We start from the raw sequence: 15330 nt of genomic DNA, 5'->3' as shown, positions 1-15330 counted from the left end.
TGTATGTGTGTGTGGGAGTGTGGGGTTTCAGGGAGTAGTGGGGATAAGGAGTCAGAGAGTAATGGGGGCAGGGGGAAAGGTTTGTATGCAGGAGTTTGATTAAACTCATTTGATTAGGCTTACTCAGAAACTTACCAATTCTAGTTGTATTTATTAGTAGATAGATTTTGCATATGTCTTAAGCATATATAAATGTATAAACCTTTAAGTATTTGATATTTATAAAATTATGTTTTCAAATGTGTCCTTTAGCGTTTTATGCTTAGTCACTTAATGCAATCAATTTTTCTGGGCAAAGCCTGAACAAGTGAAAAGGAGAGGCTGTCCTTCTCCCTGGCTCAGTGGGCTGTGCCTGGGAAGTGCCCTGCTGCCTGTCTGCAAGGCCATGACCTTCCTTTGGGAGTGGCTCACCCTCATTTCAGGCCCTGTGACTTGGAAAATGGCAACAGTCTTGTAAACACACGTACATGGTAGGAGGAAAAGAAGCGTGACCAACTGCAAAGTAAAGAGACTAGATTTTGAGAGGCAAGAAAAGGGGACATAAGAGAGCGTGTGAGTTTGGCATGGGGGAGGAGTTTGCAGAGCATTTTCAATAGCTGCTCTGGAGTTGGGTTACCTAATGAGAGTGGTAGAGATGCGGAAAAGATTTCTTTTGTCTTATGTATTCTATTCCCATGTGACATTTTCCCCTCCAAATATGGAAGCAAAGATTTGAATTATACTCTGTAAGACAGCATGGAAAAACTGAACGAATGTTTTGGCCAACTCAATACATGTTTAGAGAGTTGAACTATATAGTGAGCTGGTTTCATATAACGGTTGAAAAATTTATAATTCAGCAGTGGTCTACAGAATGCCTGACTCACAACGTTTTGGAGTCAGTTCATGGAACTAACATGTAAGTGGACAAATTAGTGTGTTCCGCATTATACCAAGTTCTATAAGGGACATAGAAGTGACTGAAGATATACTGTGTTCTTATGGAACTTACTCTCTGGCTAGACAGGTAGAATTTATCAGCCAATCGGCAAAATAAGAGAACACTTGAGAAAAAGGGCTTTGAACCAGACTAGAGACAGAGAGACCTTCAGGGCAAAGTGAGCTTCCCTTAAGGCAACATCAGGTTTGGAGGAGAGAGAACAATTGATGTTTCAAGGCGGGCAATAGTACGGTAGCAAAGACCAGAAGGGCACAGGAAATGTAACACACATAACATGGCAGAGATTGCCTTAGAGCAGGACTCCCTAGCCTCTGGGATCTAATGCCTCAGGATCTGAGCTGATGCCATAGTAACAGAAACAAAGTGCGCAATAAATGTAATGTACTTGAATCATCCCGAAACCATCCTCCACCCCGGTCCATGGAAAAACTGTCTTCTACAAAACCGGTCCCTGATGCCCAAAAGATTTGGGACTGCAGTCTTAGAGGATTTCAGTCACACCTCACTCTTCTCAAAGCCCTTTCATGTGAACTGGCTCTGTGACCCTGGGCAGGGGCTGGGGGTGGGGTAGGCCTGGTTTATTTATTGACTTTTTAAAGATGAAAGAAACTAGGACTTGAGATACAAGAGACTATGAATCGCCTAGGGTCATGTAGGGGACATATCAGGATTTGCATCTATCATTTGACCCTTGGTCCCCTGTCCTCATAATACAGGGCAGTGGGGGCAGTTGTAGCAGTTTAGACAGAATTTAAAGTCCCCTTGGCCACCGCATGCGAAGAGTTGACTCATTGGAAAAGACCCTGATGCTGGGAGGGATTGGGGGCAGGAGGAGAAGGGGACAACAGAGGATGAGATGGCTGGATGGCATCACTGACTCGACGGACATAAGTTTGAGTGAACTCTGGGAGTTGGTGATGGATAGGGAGGCCTGGTGTGCTGCAATTCATGGGGTCGCAAAGAGTCGCACACGACTGAGCAACTGAACTGAACTGAACTAGGACCCTTATGGCTTCCCTTGAGGCTCAGCTGGTAAAGAATTCACCTAGGGCTTCCCCTGTGGCTCAGTTGGTAAAGAATCTGCCTGCAATGTGGGATACCTGGGTTTGATCCCTGGGTTGGGAAGATTCCCTAGAGAAGGGAAAGGCTACCCACTCCAGTATTCTGGCCTGGAGAATTCCATGGACTGTACAGTCCATGGGGTCACAAAGAGTTGGACATGACTGAGTGATTTTCACTTTCACTTAGGACCCTTAAGATACTAATAAGGATGTTGGTTCAGCTGCTTTAACCAAGTTCAAAACCCCAGTGCTATAAATAGGAGTTTGCTTTTCTATTGCATACAAGTTCATGCTGGCAGGTAGTCCAGGCGAGTCAGGTACAGGCAGATGTAATTCACAAGGTCATTGGCCCTCTCTGTGCCCCAGGAGGCTGGGCTATCTGGACACATCAACCTGGTCCCTTGGTTTAGCTAATGGGAAGCACTAGCAACAGATTAGACTTGGGATGAGGGGAGTGTGACTGCAGCATGTTTGTCCCCCAAGACCCTCGGCAGACTGTCACAGCTGGCTGCATCCTTTAATCAAAGATTACAGGTCCTTTTTTGTTTTTTGATTTTTTAGGGGGTGGGATGGTGATGCATGCCTTCAAGCTTGCAGGATCTTAGTTCCACAGCCAGGGACTGAACCTGGGCCAGGGCAGTGAAAGTGCTAATTTCTAACCACTGGGCCACCAGGAAAGTCCCTATAGGTCATGCTGAGTGCCCCTTCCACACACTCCATTCTAGTCTATAGTTTTCACCCTCTGTCCCTCAGCCCTGTCCAAAGCTGGCTATAGCCCCCTGACTGGTGCTGGATGTGGGATGCTGTCCTTTATGGTTTTCCTCCTCCCTGTCCACATCTTTGTCAGCAGTTTCTTATTAAACTGTCTGGCTCATGCCCTTGTCTCCTGCTGGGACCCTAACCAGCACAATCTTCCAGGAACCTGCACTGCTTCTACCGTGTTTCACCAGTGTTATCCTCATCTACATGGTTACTTCTGACTCACCATATTCTGGCCCAAATGAAAAAATAAACAGAAGCTGTATTCATTTCCTATGGTTGCAGTAACCAATCACCACAAACACAGGGCTTAAAACAACATGACTTTACCTTGCAGTTCTGTGGGTTCAAAGTCCAAGATAGGTCTCCCTGGGCTAAAGTCAAGGTGTCACATGATTGTGTTCTTTTCTGCAACCAGTGGAGGAGAACTCCCTTCCCGGTTGTTTCCAGCTTCTAGGGCGCCTTCCCTCCAGCTTCAAAACCACCAGCGTCACCCGAGACCTTCCCCAGCTGTCGCTCAAGAGTGTTTATGATTTCATTGAGCCCACCTGGGTTATCCATGCTGCTTGCCCCATGTCAAGATTAGCTGATTAGCAGACTAGCACTTCAATTTCAACTGTACTCCTAATTTCTCTTTGCCATATATGTATTACAGGTTACAGAGATGAGGATGTGTACATCATTTGGGAGTCATTATTCTGCCTATCCCCTGGAGAAAGAAATGGCACCCCACTCCAGTACTCTTGCCTGGAAAATCCCATGGACGGAGGAGCCTGGTAGGCTACAGTCCATGGGGTCCCAAAGAGTCGGGCACAACTGAGCGACTTCACTAACTAACCTAACCTATTCTGCCTATCAGTGGATGAAGAGCTTCCTTTTTAAAAAACTGAATTATAGTTGATTCACAATGTTGTGTTAGTTTCAGGTATATAGCAGGGTGATTCAGTTATACACGTATTTATACATCTATTCTTTTTCAGATTCTTTTCCATTGTAGGTTATTACTAGATACTGAATATAGTTCCCTGTGTGATACAGTAGGTCCTTGCTGTTTATCAATTATATACATAGTAATTTGTATCTATTAATCCAAACTCCTAATTTATCTCATCCTCCCCTCCCTTTCCCCTTTGGTAACCATAAATTTGTTTTCTATGTCTGTGAGTCTATTTCTAAACAGCTTCCTTTTACGGTTGTATCCTTGAAATCACACTCAGCTGACCAACATCCTGTTGGACAGAATTTAGTCCAAAGGTCACATTGAACTCCCAGGGAGGTTGAGAAATATAGTCTAAGTAGGCAGCCCCGGGTCTGGTTAAACCATGGAGAGTTCTATTACCAAGAGAAAGAAGTGGGGTAATGAACAGCACTTTCTAGCCGGTGCCCTATATCAGGCTCCTTTGTTCTTGCCAGGTTCTACTGTCTGTTTCCCTTCACTTCATCTTGCCCCCTGGTGCTTTGGCTAGTTGCACTCACCTACAGGCCCCGAGCCAGCCTTTACCTGGAATTGTAGTTTCTAATTTAGGAGAAGACATGGAACTATTTCCTAAACGGACCATATCAGATACATCATCACCAGTTATCTCCTGATCGCCATAATGATTTTCGTGATCTTCATAATGAACTCGTAGATGAGCTGTAAATGTTTCTAGCTGGTCTTTGGTAACAGGGTTTCCTCACACTTACTGGCCCACCCATGTCCTGTGTGACCCACCCAGCCCATGGTTCAGCACCTTGCCGCACCCCCCACATCCAGCGTCTTAGATGCTATCTGCCCGCCGCTGCTGTTGAATCTTCCAGCCTGTCTCTATGGACCTGGGCACTATTCCCAGGAACTTTGGCTCCCGGCTCCTGCCCTTCCCCCAACCCCTCCTCTTGATGTCAGAATTTAGCTTAGCTTTCTCTATGTTGGTCCCTCATACATCAACAGACCTCCAAGTGCTGGGTGGATGATTTAGGAAAGTATTAGAAAAAATTATAATGAGGCAAAGGAAATTGATACTTGATACATATTGATGCCTGTAAGCATTTTATAAGAAGAATTAAAATGTGTCTTCTTCTAATCATATTTTCAGTTGACTATCACCTATGGGTGCTTTACATACTCTAATTCTTTTTTGGTTACTTACATCGAATTATCTTTCTTAGACAGGAGGCTGAGCCATGCCTTTTACCAGGAAAGTTGATGAAGCATTGCTTAGGCAGAATCCATGGATCTAAAATCAAGAGTGGAAATATATGTGATGCTCCTCACAATTATGCCTAAATGACTCAAAGGCAAAATTTTACTTTCTGTACCCATGACGTTAGGCTCTTGTCTCTAAGGAAGTGTGTTTTCACTTAATGACATAATAGTTGTTCTACTGAATTGGAATGCATATCAATTTCCAGTTTTTCAGGCTCCTCATGCTAAATGATAAACAGGTTGCAAAAAATGGGGGTGGGGTGGGGGTGGATTATATAATAATTTCAATTGGATCTGGATTTTTAAAGGGAAATAGAGCTGTTGGGACACAGTGGCTAGAATCTGGACAGTTTAGTCCTGCCTTTTCCCGGGGAAAAACATAAGAACATTCTCCCCAATTCATGCAGGACCTTCCAAGACTCAGAATCCTCAGGAAAGAAGGTTTGGGTGATTCTACCTGGCAAAGAGATGTTTGCTGAAGACAGAACATAAAGAAAAATCAGAAATCCCCAACTACAACTTCTTGAGCAGTTATAAAAATGAAGACTGTTACCTCAATCTGTGTTTCTCAATCTGTGATGTTTTATAGATACTTTTATTTTGTATTATAAAATACAAAATATATTTAACTTTTTAATCTATTCCCCACCCCCTGCTATTCTGTACTTAGTATATGTTGGTGGTGAAATTTGTTATTTTGATTATGAGTTCAGTACATCAAGACAGACTTATAACAGAAGTGGAAAAGAAATGGAGTTCAGCTGGAGACCCAACTTGAAAGCTGGATGCACTGAATGCATGATGGGGGACCTTCTGCTGGTTCCTCTGAAGACATGGAATGTACTTCCAGATGGCTGAGTGAATATAACATTGTGTTTGGTGGAAATGCTTGTGTTCTGGAAGAAAAGATGGGATGAAGAATGTATTATGGTATTAGAAAGCCAAAGAGGTAAGCTAGAATGGAAACGTGATTCTTTGTTGCCTGGCAGCAAAACTCTTCTTACTCTGGAAGAGTTCAAAGATAGATGGAGGCCAAATTCCTTTTCTACTACCAAAGCCCAAGGGGGCAGACATTTTTCTCTTCTCACTCCCTGGCAGCCAGGGCACATGAAAAGGCTCAGCCAATTGGACACTTCCACCAGGGATGCTGAGTCATGAGAAAGTGACTCAGGGTACAGAGACAGTTGGAAATGAACAGGATGGCGGAGAGTGTCTATCACGACCAGCCTGAGCATCCTTACCTGAGTGTCACCTGAGGTGTGATCTTGAATATACGTCCAGATGCATAATTGTCCTTAGGTACATTTTCTCCAGCTGTTTCTTCATTTTTCTATGCTATATCTTTTTGGTAAAATTCCCTTCCTGCTTGATAAACTAGCATTGGTTTTCAGCATTTGCAATCAAGGCAACTCAGACTGGAAAATATCATAGTGTTTGGGGTTTTTTGCTGTTAATTACTGGATTTCTTTAATTTTACCATAAGTAGTGCTGCAGTGGAGAAGGCAATGGAAACCCACTCCAGTACTCTTGCCTGGAGAATCCCAGGGATGGCGGAGCCTGGGGGGCTGCCATCTATGGGATCACACAGAGTCAGACACGACTGAGCGATTTCACTTTGACGTTTCACTTTCATGCATTGGAGAAGGCAATGGAAACCCACTCCAGTACTCTTGCCTGGAGAATCCCAGGGACAGTGGAGCCTGGTGGGCTGCCGTCCATGGGGTCACTAAGAGTCGGACACGACTGAGCGATTTCACTTTGACGTTTCACTTTCATGCATTGAGAAGGCAATGGAAACCCACTCCAGTACTCTTGCCTGGAGAACCCCAGGGACGGAGGAGCCTGGTAGGCTGCCGTCCATGGGGTCGCTAGGAGTCAGACACGACTGAAGTGACTTAGCAGCAGCAGCAGCAGCAATGCTGCAGTGGATTATCCACAAAACTCCCCCTCCCACCCTTGTGTTTAAGAATTTTTTCCTAATGTACAAGTTTAACTGGTCTTAGGTTAGATCTTGCTATGAATTATCAAATTACTTTGCAATGTATAAGAGATACTGTTTTCACTGAATCTTTGCCTTGGTCACATCTTGAACAATGGATACATCAAGTAATAGAAGTGAAGATGATTTACCCGACATTACTGAGGAACGAGATTTTCCACCAATGTACATTTAAAAAAAGATAACCAAAGATTATTTTCAACACCAAAGTTTTGAAAGCATAACCACTTTTTAATCACAATCTGTCCAAAGTCCATCACGTAATTCCTAACCTCATCAAGCTGCAATCCCTGGAGGCCCACAGAGATGATGGGTTTATCTTTGCCTTTGCACTCACACTTGGTTCCCCAGATCACAGTGCTTTTGTCATGACTGGGGAATTTTCACTCTCTCCAGACCTCAATAGCATCCCCAGTCAGAGGATAGAAACTCTTCCCTCTTTAATCCTTTCTTTGCTCTGTGGCCTATTACTTGTACAGTCTGCCCACCGAAAAGGTAATTGACATGGTTATTGCAAACAGATCACCATGCTTGCAGAATTAAGTCTATCATTTGTACCAAGTTGAAAGTCAGTATCCCAGTGGGAAAGTTGGAGCATGTTCCACTCTCTATATTGGATAGAAATATGATAGCTGTGTTCTTCAACTCTGGCTCATTCTGTGTGCTGTTGGTGGAAATTTCCAAAAGTCCAAGTGCTAAATGTGTGAAGGATTATAATCATATATTTCGAGAGAGATTTCTGGGATGGTTGTTTCTGTAGAAAAGTTTCATCCCATTCTTCAGAATCACCAGGGAAACTGTGATTTTCCTTGGTAACCTACATCTAAAGAAATTTCATATTTATATGTGATCATAAGGCCTCTTTGTTGAGTTTTTAAATCCATCTGTTAAGAGTCAGCCCTTAATGGAAATGGTTCCAGCTGCTTTTTCTCTTTCATACTGATGTATATTATTTCTTATTCACAAATGTGGGGCCAAATTCCCTTAAAATAATCCCTCTGAAAGAGAGCTTTCACAATGTGCTCTATTGTATAACATACATGCAACAGGTTAATATGAAATAACAGATCCATTTTGAAATGAAACAATCTGATCTTTTATACTAAACAGTAACATGATCACTAGTCTTTTAAAAATAAGCAGATTTTTACAGCAAATGTGGTTGCGGACAACTTATGAAAAGTAGCTCAGTGTTTATCTTCCTTCTTCAATATTCCAACACTAGAATATTGTTCTAGTGTCATTTTGGGAAAACAGAATCCTTTGGTTGAGAGAATGAATACATAGGAAAGTGGGTGTAAAAACGAGTTACATTTTGAATTGTATGCATTTTACTCAGAATAGAATAAGAGTTTTACAGACAAAGCATATCCAAATAAAATATAGCACAATCTAGTATATGCCATCCATATTTATGCCATTCTAGTATTAGACATATTGGTTTAATTTGTTTAAATTTATTTACTTTTATCTTATTGTGTTAACATTTAATATGAGATTTACACTCATTGCTTTTTAAGTGTATAATATGTTATCACTGACTATATGTATAATATGTAGTAGACCTTTACAATGTACTCATCTTGCTTAATTGAAACATCTTGCCTGTTGATTAGAACTCCCCATTCTCCCAACCCCAAGTGCTGGCAACTTATTTAACACTTAGGCTATTAGATTGAAATGAGTATAAATACATACTTATTTATAGATTTACACTTGTAACATGCAAGTCATTATTTGTAAGCTATGAAAGGAAAGGAAGGCAAAAGCAAAGTTTTCTGAAACTAGAGATGATCTCTTTACTACTCCTTTTCTATTCCATATGAAGTGGCATTTCCTTGGCCAGACTTCACTCCCCAGCCACGCTGGGTAAGGAGAGGGCTCAGAGGAGGAGGCAGAAAAGGCTGGTCATTTGTGCTTCTCAGCTTCAGCACAGCTCCTCAGGTTTGCTTATCAGAAGCCAGAAATGAAGGCATACATGATTTTGCATTTTAACTCCACCTAACTGTAGCAGGTAGCATAGTTATTTTCTTGGTCGACAGTTTCATTTTTAATGGCAATGACTTGATCTTCCAACTGTTTCAGCTGATCAGCTTTTTCTTGTTTACTAAGATTCAAAGCTTGGATCTTCTTTTCCAAATCTTAAGGAAGAGAATGGAGGAAATGTTTAATTAGGTCCCATTTGTTTATTTTTGCTTTTATTTCCATTACTCTAGAAGGTGGATCATAAAAGATTTTGCTGCAATTTATGTCACAGAGTGTTCTGCCTATGTTTTCTTCTAAGAATTTTTATAGTATCCAGTCTTACATTTCGGTCTTTAACCCATTCTGAGTTTCTTTTTGTGTATGGTGTTGGAGAATGTTCTAATTTCATTCTTTTACAGGTAGCTGTCCAGTTTTCCCAGCACCACTTGTTGAAGAGATTGTTTTTTTCTCCATTGTATATTCTTGCCTCCTTTGTCATAGATTAGGTGACCATAGGTGCATGGATTTATCTGGTCTTACTCCTGCTGCTGCTGCTAAGTCACTTCAGTTGTGTCCGACTCTGTGCGACCCCATAGACGGCCGCCCACCAGGCTCCCCCGTCCCTGGGATTCTCCAGGCAAGAACACTGGAGTGGGTTGCCATTTCCTTCTCCAATGCATGAAAGTGAAAAGTGAAAGTGAAGTCGCTCAGTTGTGTCTGACTCTCAGCGACCCCATGGACTGATGCCTACCAGGCTCCTCCATCCATGGGATTTTCCAGGCAAGAGTACTGGAGTGGGGTGCCATTGTCTTCTTATCTATGACTGCATAAATCCATCCACACACCCATCCATGAATTCATCCATGCATGCATCCATCCAAGCATTTACTTATCTGTTCTTTATCCAACAAATACTTGGGAATTATAGTAAACCCTAACCAGGAGCTCATAAAGTAGTGGATGAAAGAGGTAGAGAGAGCTACAGTTAACAGTGTGAGGTGGCCTTTAGAAACGAAACTGACCTTCTTTAGTGGAACTTCTAAAAGAAAGAAGTAAGCGTTTCACTTCACTTGGTTGTATCACACGTGGATACTCAGTTGGTTTGGGGTTACTGTCAAACTAGCATGTAGCATGTAGCATAACAAGCTAGACTGCTGAAGAAATATGAAACTGTCTTGTGAACAAAAGTTGAATTAACTGGTTATGCTTCAAATGGAGAAAGAAGATTCAGGATATGTACTATAGCTATGTTCAAGTACTTGTGGGCAGAAAAGCAGAATGTACATGTTTGGTCATCCCGAGGACATAGTATAAAACCAGCACATGAAAGCTCCATGAAGGAAGATTCTGTCTGAATATAAAGAATTTTCCCTGGCGGTCCAGTGGTTAAGACTCCATACTCTCAACACAGGGAGCATGGGTCTGATCCCTGGTTAGGATCAAACATGTTGCAAGGCACAACCGAAAAAAAAAAACAAACAAAACACAACTTTCCAGTAGTCACAGCAGTTCAAAGACTAAGAAGTTGCTATGGTAGGTGATGAGCATTCTGTCAATCACTAGAAACTTTCACATACAGGCCATGTGGGATTGAAGAGGGGTTTTAGCATTAGAAGACTATTTGTACTAAGAGAAAAATGTTAATAGATCCTGGTGTTTCTACCAAGTAATTTAATAAGAGCATGCTAGATACTCTTCATTTGCCCCACCAGATCCATTCCCCATCCTGCCTGTCTTGAAAAGCCAGCCTCCCTGGATGACATCACCTAGGGCTCCCTTGACCTCTGGCTTTCATTCACACTTGGCGGCCAGGCGGTTCTGAGAAGTGATGGGTGGCGGGGGAGGGGAGTGAGCAGATTGCATCCCTGGGGATCAGCAGGGTTCTGGCAGTTCTGCCATCTTTTGAGTCCAGCTCCTGCAATGCGGCCTCCTCCCTTCTGCCCTGGTGTTCCCAGGGCTGCTTTCTAGCACTCACACTACTGCTTCTCGTGGCTCCTTCAGGGATGCTAATGGCTTCTCTGCTGGTCACCCATGACCTCCATGCCCTTGGTTGATGCCCTTAATTCCTGTGCTTCTATTCTAATTCCTTCCAACAAGAAATACAGCCTATTTACCTTCTCCCCTCAAACCAGGTCTAGCTTTCTTTGTCAGATGTTTGGACCATCAGAAAGCGGAAGAAATGATGTTGCTGGACCTCAAGAGCCTTGGGCCTTCTACTCACTCTAATGGAACCCTGTAACCACCAGGCTGTCAAGCAACCTGAGCTGAAAGACCCGGTGGAGAGAGGCACAGTACCTCAGCCAATCCTGGGCCCTGGCAGACCTATCAGTTGATCCATCAGCCAATGCAGCTGCTTGAGTAACACCCCAGGAGAGACCCACAGAAAAACAGTTCTGTTGTTGTTGCTTGTTCTGCTTGTTGTTCTGCTTGTTGTTCTAAGATGTTAAATTTGGGGAACACTTTGTGATGTGTTGAATAGATAAGTGAGACAACTCTGCTTATAAACACATGATCCAGAATTGTATCCAAGTGTGTTTTCATTTCTTGCTAGGATCCTGACTGACACAAAGCTCTGCAGAGGGATCTTGGCTATAGACTGGGGCCCACTCTCCACTCTCTTCACTTTGACCTCGTCAAGTTAAGTCAGGGCTCCTTTCTGGAATCCCATGGGCCTCTCTTCCTAACAGATGGAATAGAATACAACCCTTGTGGTTCAGCCTGTTCCCAAGTGGCAGAGTTGGGAAGATGGCCAAACCACTGTCTTATTTTCCTATCTTGTTGAGTTGTGAAAACAGCTTTAAAGTGAGAAGAGAGAAAGAAGTAGAAGGCATTATTTTCGGTCTCTCTGAGTAGATGTCCCCTGACTTAAACTTCTCTTCCAACTTAATTTCAAGAACTGTGAAAGTTTTAGTCTATGCGGGAAAGTGGAAACAATGTGGACCCTGACATAAAATATAAGACAGAAAGGATTCTCCTTGTGTTTTTGTTCCCATAACAGGGACCAAGGTCTGGGAATAATAAAAACTGATTCTTCATGGTATCACCCCTGGGGTTCAAGGTAAAAAAACATTTGTCCTTTTGAATCTTAGTATTTTTAAAATTATTAGGAAAATACTGAAAATGAAAAGAAGCTCACTATTTTTAAAACAGTTCTACAAATGTAAAAAGTAGTATTTTTCCTCTTCACCCATCCCTTCCCCAGAGATATTCAACAGTAAGAGTATGGTGTTATTTTTCCTGACTTTGGCCCACACTGATGTCACATTTTCATTTTTTCATGTCACAGCAGTGATATAAATGGTTATAGGGCCAAAGACTCATTTTATAATAAGTTCAGTTCAGTTGCTCAGTTGTGTCTGACTCTGAGACCCCATGGACTGCAGCATGCCAGGCTTCCCTGTCCTTCACCAACTCCTGGAGCTGGCTCAAACTCATGTACATTGAGTCAGTGATGCCATCCAAGCATCTCATCCTCTGTCATCCCCTTTTCCTCCTGCCTTCAATCTTTCCCAGCATCAGGGTCTTTTCCAGTGAGTCAGTTCTTTGCATCAGGTGGCCAAAGTACTGGAGTTTCAGTTTTAGCATCAGTCCTTCCAATGAATATTCAGGACTGATTTCCTTTAGAATTCAATGGTTTGATCTTGCAGTCCAAGGGACTCTTAAGAGTCTTCTCCAATACCCCAGTTCAAAAGCATCAGTTCTTTAGCACTCAGCTTTCTTTATAGTCCAACTCCAGTATCCTTGCCTAGAAAATCCCATAAACAGAGGAGCCTGTTGGGCTACAATCCATGGGGTCACAAAAAGTTGGACACGACTGGTCGATTAACACACACACACACGCACACATCCATACATGACTACTGGAAAAACCATAGCTTTGACTGGATGGACCTTTGTTGGCAAAGTAATGACTCTGCTTTTTAATATGCTGTCTAGATTGGTCATAACTTTTCTTCCAAGGAGCAAGTGTCTTTTAATTTCATGGTTGCAGTCACCATCTGCAGTGATTTTGGAGCCCCCAAACTAAAAGGTCTCACTGTTTCCACTGTTTCCCCATCTATTTGCCATGAAGTGATGGGACCAGTTGCCATGATCTTAGTTTTTTAAATGTTGAGTTTTAAGCCAACTTTTTCACTCTCCTCTTTCACTTTCATCAAGAGGCTCTTTAGTTCTTCTTTGCTTTCTGCCATAAGGGTGGTGTCATCTGCATATCTGAGGTTAGTGATATTTCTCCTTGGAATCCATTTTATACTAAAGAAGCCCTTGTAAGTGAGGAGTTTCAGTTATTTTAATATTTTGAGAGTTACTTATATTCCAAATGAATCTGGTTAACTTGAAAGCGTTTGTTGTTGTTCAGTTGCTAAGCGGTGTCTGACTCTTTGTGATCTCATGGACTGCAGCACTTCAGGCTTCCTTGTCCTTCACTATGTCCTGGAGCTTGCTTAAACTCATGCCCATGGATTAGATGATGCCATCCAACCATCTCTTCCTCTGTCATCCCCTTCTCTTCTTGCCCTCAGTGTTTCCCAGCATCAGGGTCTTTGGGAAACAATAAACACAACTGGAAGTAAAACTAGACCACTCATCATTTGATATTTCTTGATGATTTAGAGGTGGTTCAGGACATGACGACTGCCCAGAACAATCACAAGTATCAGCTGTGGGAAAAGTAGACTGATTAACTTTTAAAGTATATGTGTTCTGTGTTTACATAACTGTTTATTTACTTAACCTCTGATGTCTGATGGAAACTAATTCTTTAGCCAAATTGGTCTATGTTTTTCATGGTTCTTTGGCTTTTATTTATTTAAGTTAATTTTTATTGGAATGTAGTTACTTTGGGTTTTCCAGGTGGTGCAAGTGGTAAAGAATCTGCCTGCAATGCAGGAGACACCAGTTCGATCCCTGGTGGGGAAGATCCTCTGGAGTAGGAAATGGCAACCCACTCCAGTATTCTTGCCTGGAAAATTCCGTGGACAGAGAAGCCTGGCCGGCTATAGTCCATGGGGTTGCAAACAGTCAGTCACGACTGAGCACACATGCACATAATTGCTTTACAATGTAGTGTTAGCTTCTTCTGTACACCAAAGTGAATCAGCTATATACGTATACATATATTCCTTCTTTGTTTTTTTATTTCCCTCCAATTTAGTTCACCATAGAGCTCTGAGTAGAGTTCCCTGAGCTATACAGTAGGTTCTCATTAGTTATCTATATTACATATAGTATCAATATTTACTACACTTCTTGAGCATCAAAATTTCCATTTTGTTCAGAGTGTGTTTCCCTCCGAGTTGCTACCTACAGACCTGTGCTAAAGTAGCACTCTAGAGTCTAGATCATACTAACTTCAAAAAAGTAATTTGAAGGAGAAGAGAAAATGAGCAGCAATGAGCAGCATAGGTTAGGACAGGGTTCCCCACCTTGGCACTAGTGATATTTTGGGCAGAAGAACTGTTCACTGTCGGGGAGACATTCTGTGAATTATAGAACATTTAGCAACATCCCTAACCTCCATCCACTAGAACGTTAGTTGAACCACTAGTTGTGACAAACAGGAATGTCTTCAAACATTTTTATCTCCAGGGGAGGGGAGAAAATCACCCCTGATTAAGAAGCACCAAATTAGGGAACTTTCTAGGTGGTCTAGTGGCTAAGACTCTGTGTTCCCAATGCACGTGGCCTGGGTTGAATCCTTGTCAGAGAAGTAGAGTCCACAGGCTACAACTGAAGATCTCGCATGCCACAACTGAGACCCAGCACAAGACCTAGCACAGCCAAAGAAATAACAGAAGCACCAAATTAGGACAAGGGCATTTCAAGGTGACTAAAGGCAATTTCAGTGTGCTCCAATTAATACAGGTCAGAGTTCATCAATACTCTCTGAAGTAAGACCAGGCACAAGGCATGTTCTGTTTCAGTCACAAACCCAGCTCCTACTTCTGTCTCAACTTAGTGGACTCATAAGTAGTTAAACTGTGTCAACAATAAATTGAAACCAGTATTTGTCCTACTAGGAAGGTGGAATATTATTAATATGACGTTATTGTCAAACTAGGGGAGTGCATAAAAGGATAGATAGAACTATTACATGATCTGGGAATCCTCAATGTGTGTATTCATCTGAAAGAAACAAAATCTGTATCTCAAAGAGATACTGCTCCCCTGTATTCACTGCAGCACTCTTCACAATAGACAAGACACGGAAACAACCTGTGTCTGTCCATGGATGACTGGATAGAAACAATGTGAGAGGCATATATACATGTATCAGATATATACATATATATGTATAAATATAGTTCAGCCATAAAAAACAAGGAAATCTTGCCAATAGGCGACAATGGACGAACCTAGAGGACATCATGCTAAGTGAAAATAAACCAGACAGAGAAAGACAAATACTATATGATCTCACTCA

The 15330-nt window shown here is 42.2% G+C and overlaps 1 protein-coding gene across 1 annotated transcript in view; it reads right to left on the bottom strand.

The window, feature by feature from the left end:
• Window positions 1-7036: 7036 nt before the first annotated feature.
• LAMB4 (laminin subunit beta 4) overlaps window positions 7037-15330 on the bottom strand; it is a 119639-nt gene continuing 111345 nt past the window's right edge. Inside the window, 1 exon segment of the mRNA XM_070369606.1 lies at window positions 7037-9085. Coding sequence (XP_070225707.1) covers window positions 8946-9085 — 140 coding nt within the window. The 3' untranslated portion in view covers window positions 7037-8945.

The sequence above is a fragment of the Bos mutus genome, chromosome 4 (assembly GCF_027580195.1).
Source record: "Bos mutus isolate GX-2022 chromosome 4, NWIPB_WYAK_1.1, whole genome shotgun sequence".
In the NCBI taxonomy this organism is placed as follows: domain Eukaryota; kingdom Metazoa; phylum Chordata; class Mammalia; order Artiodactyla; family Bovidae; genus Bos; species Bos mutus.
This window is presented reverse-complemented; position numbering and strand designations above follow the sequence as displayed.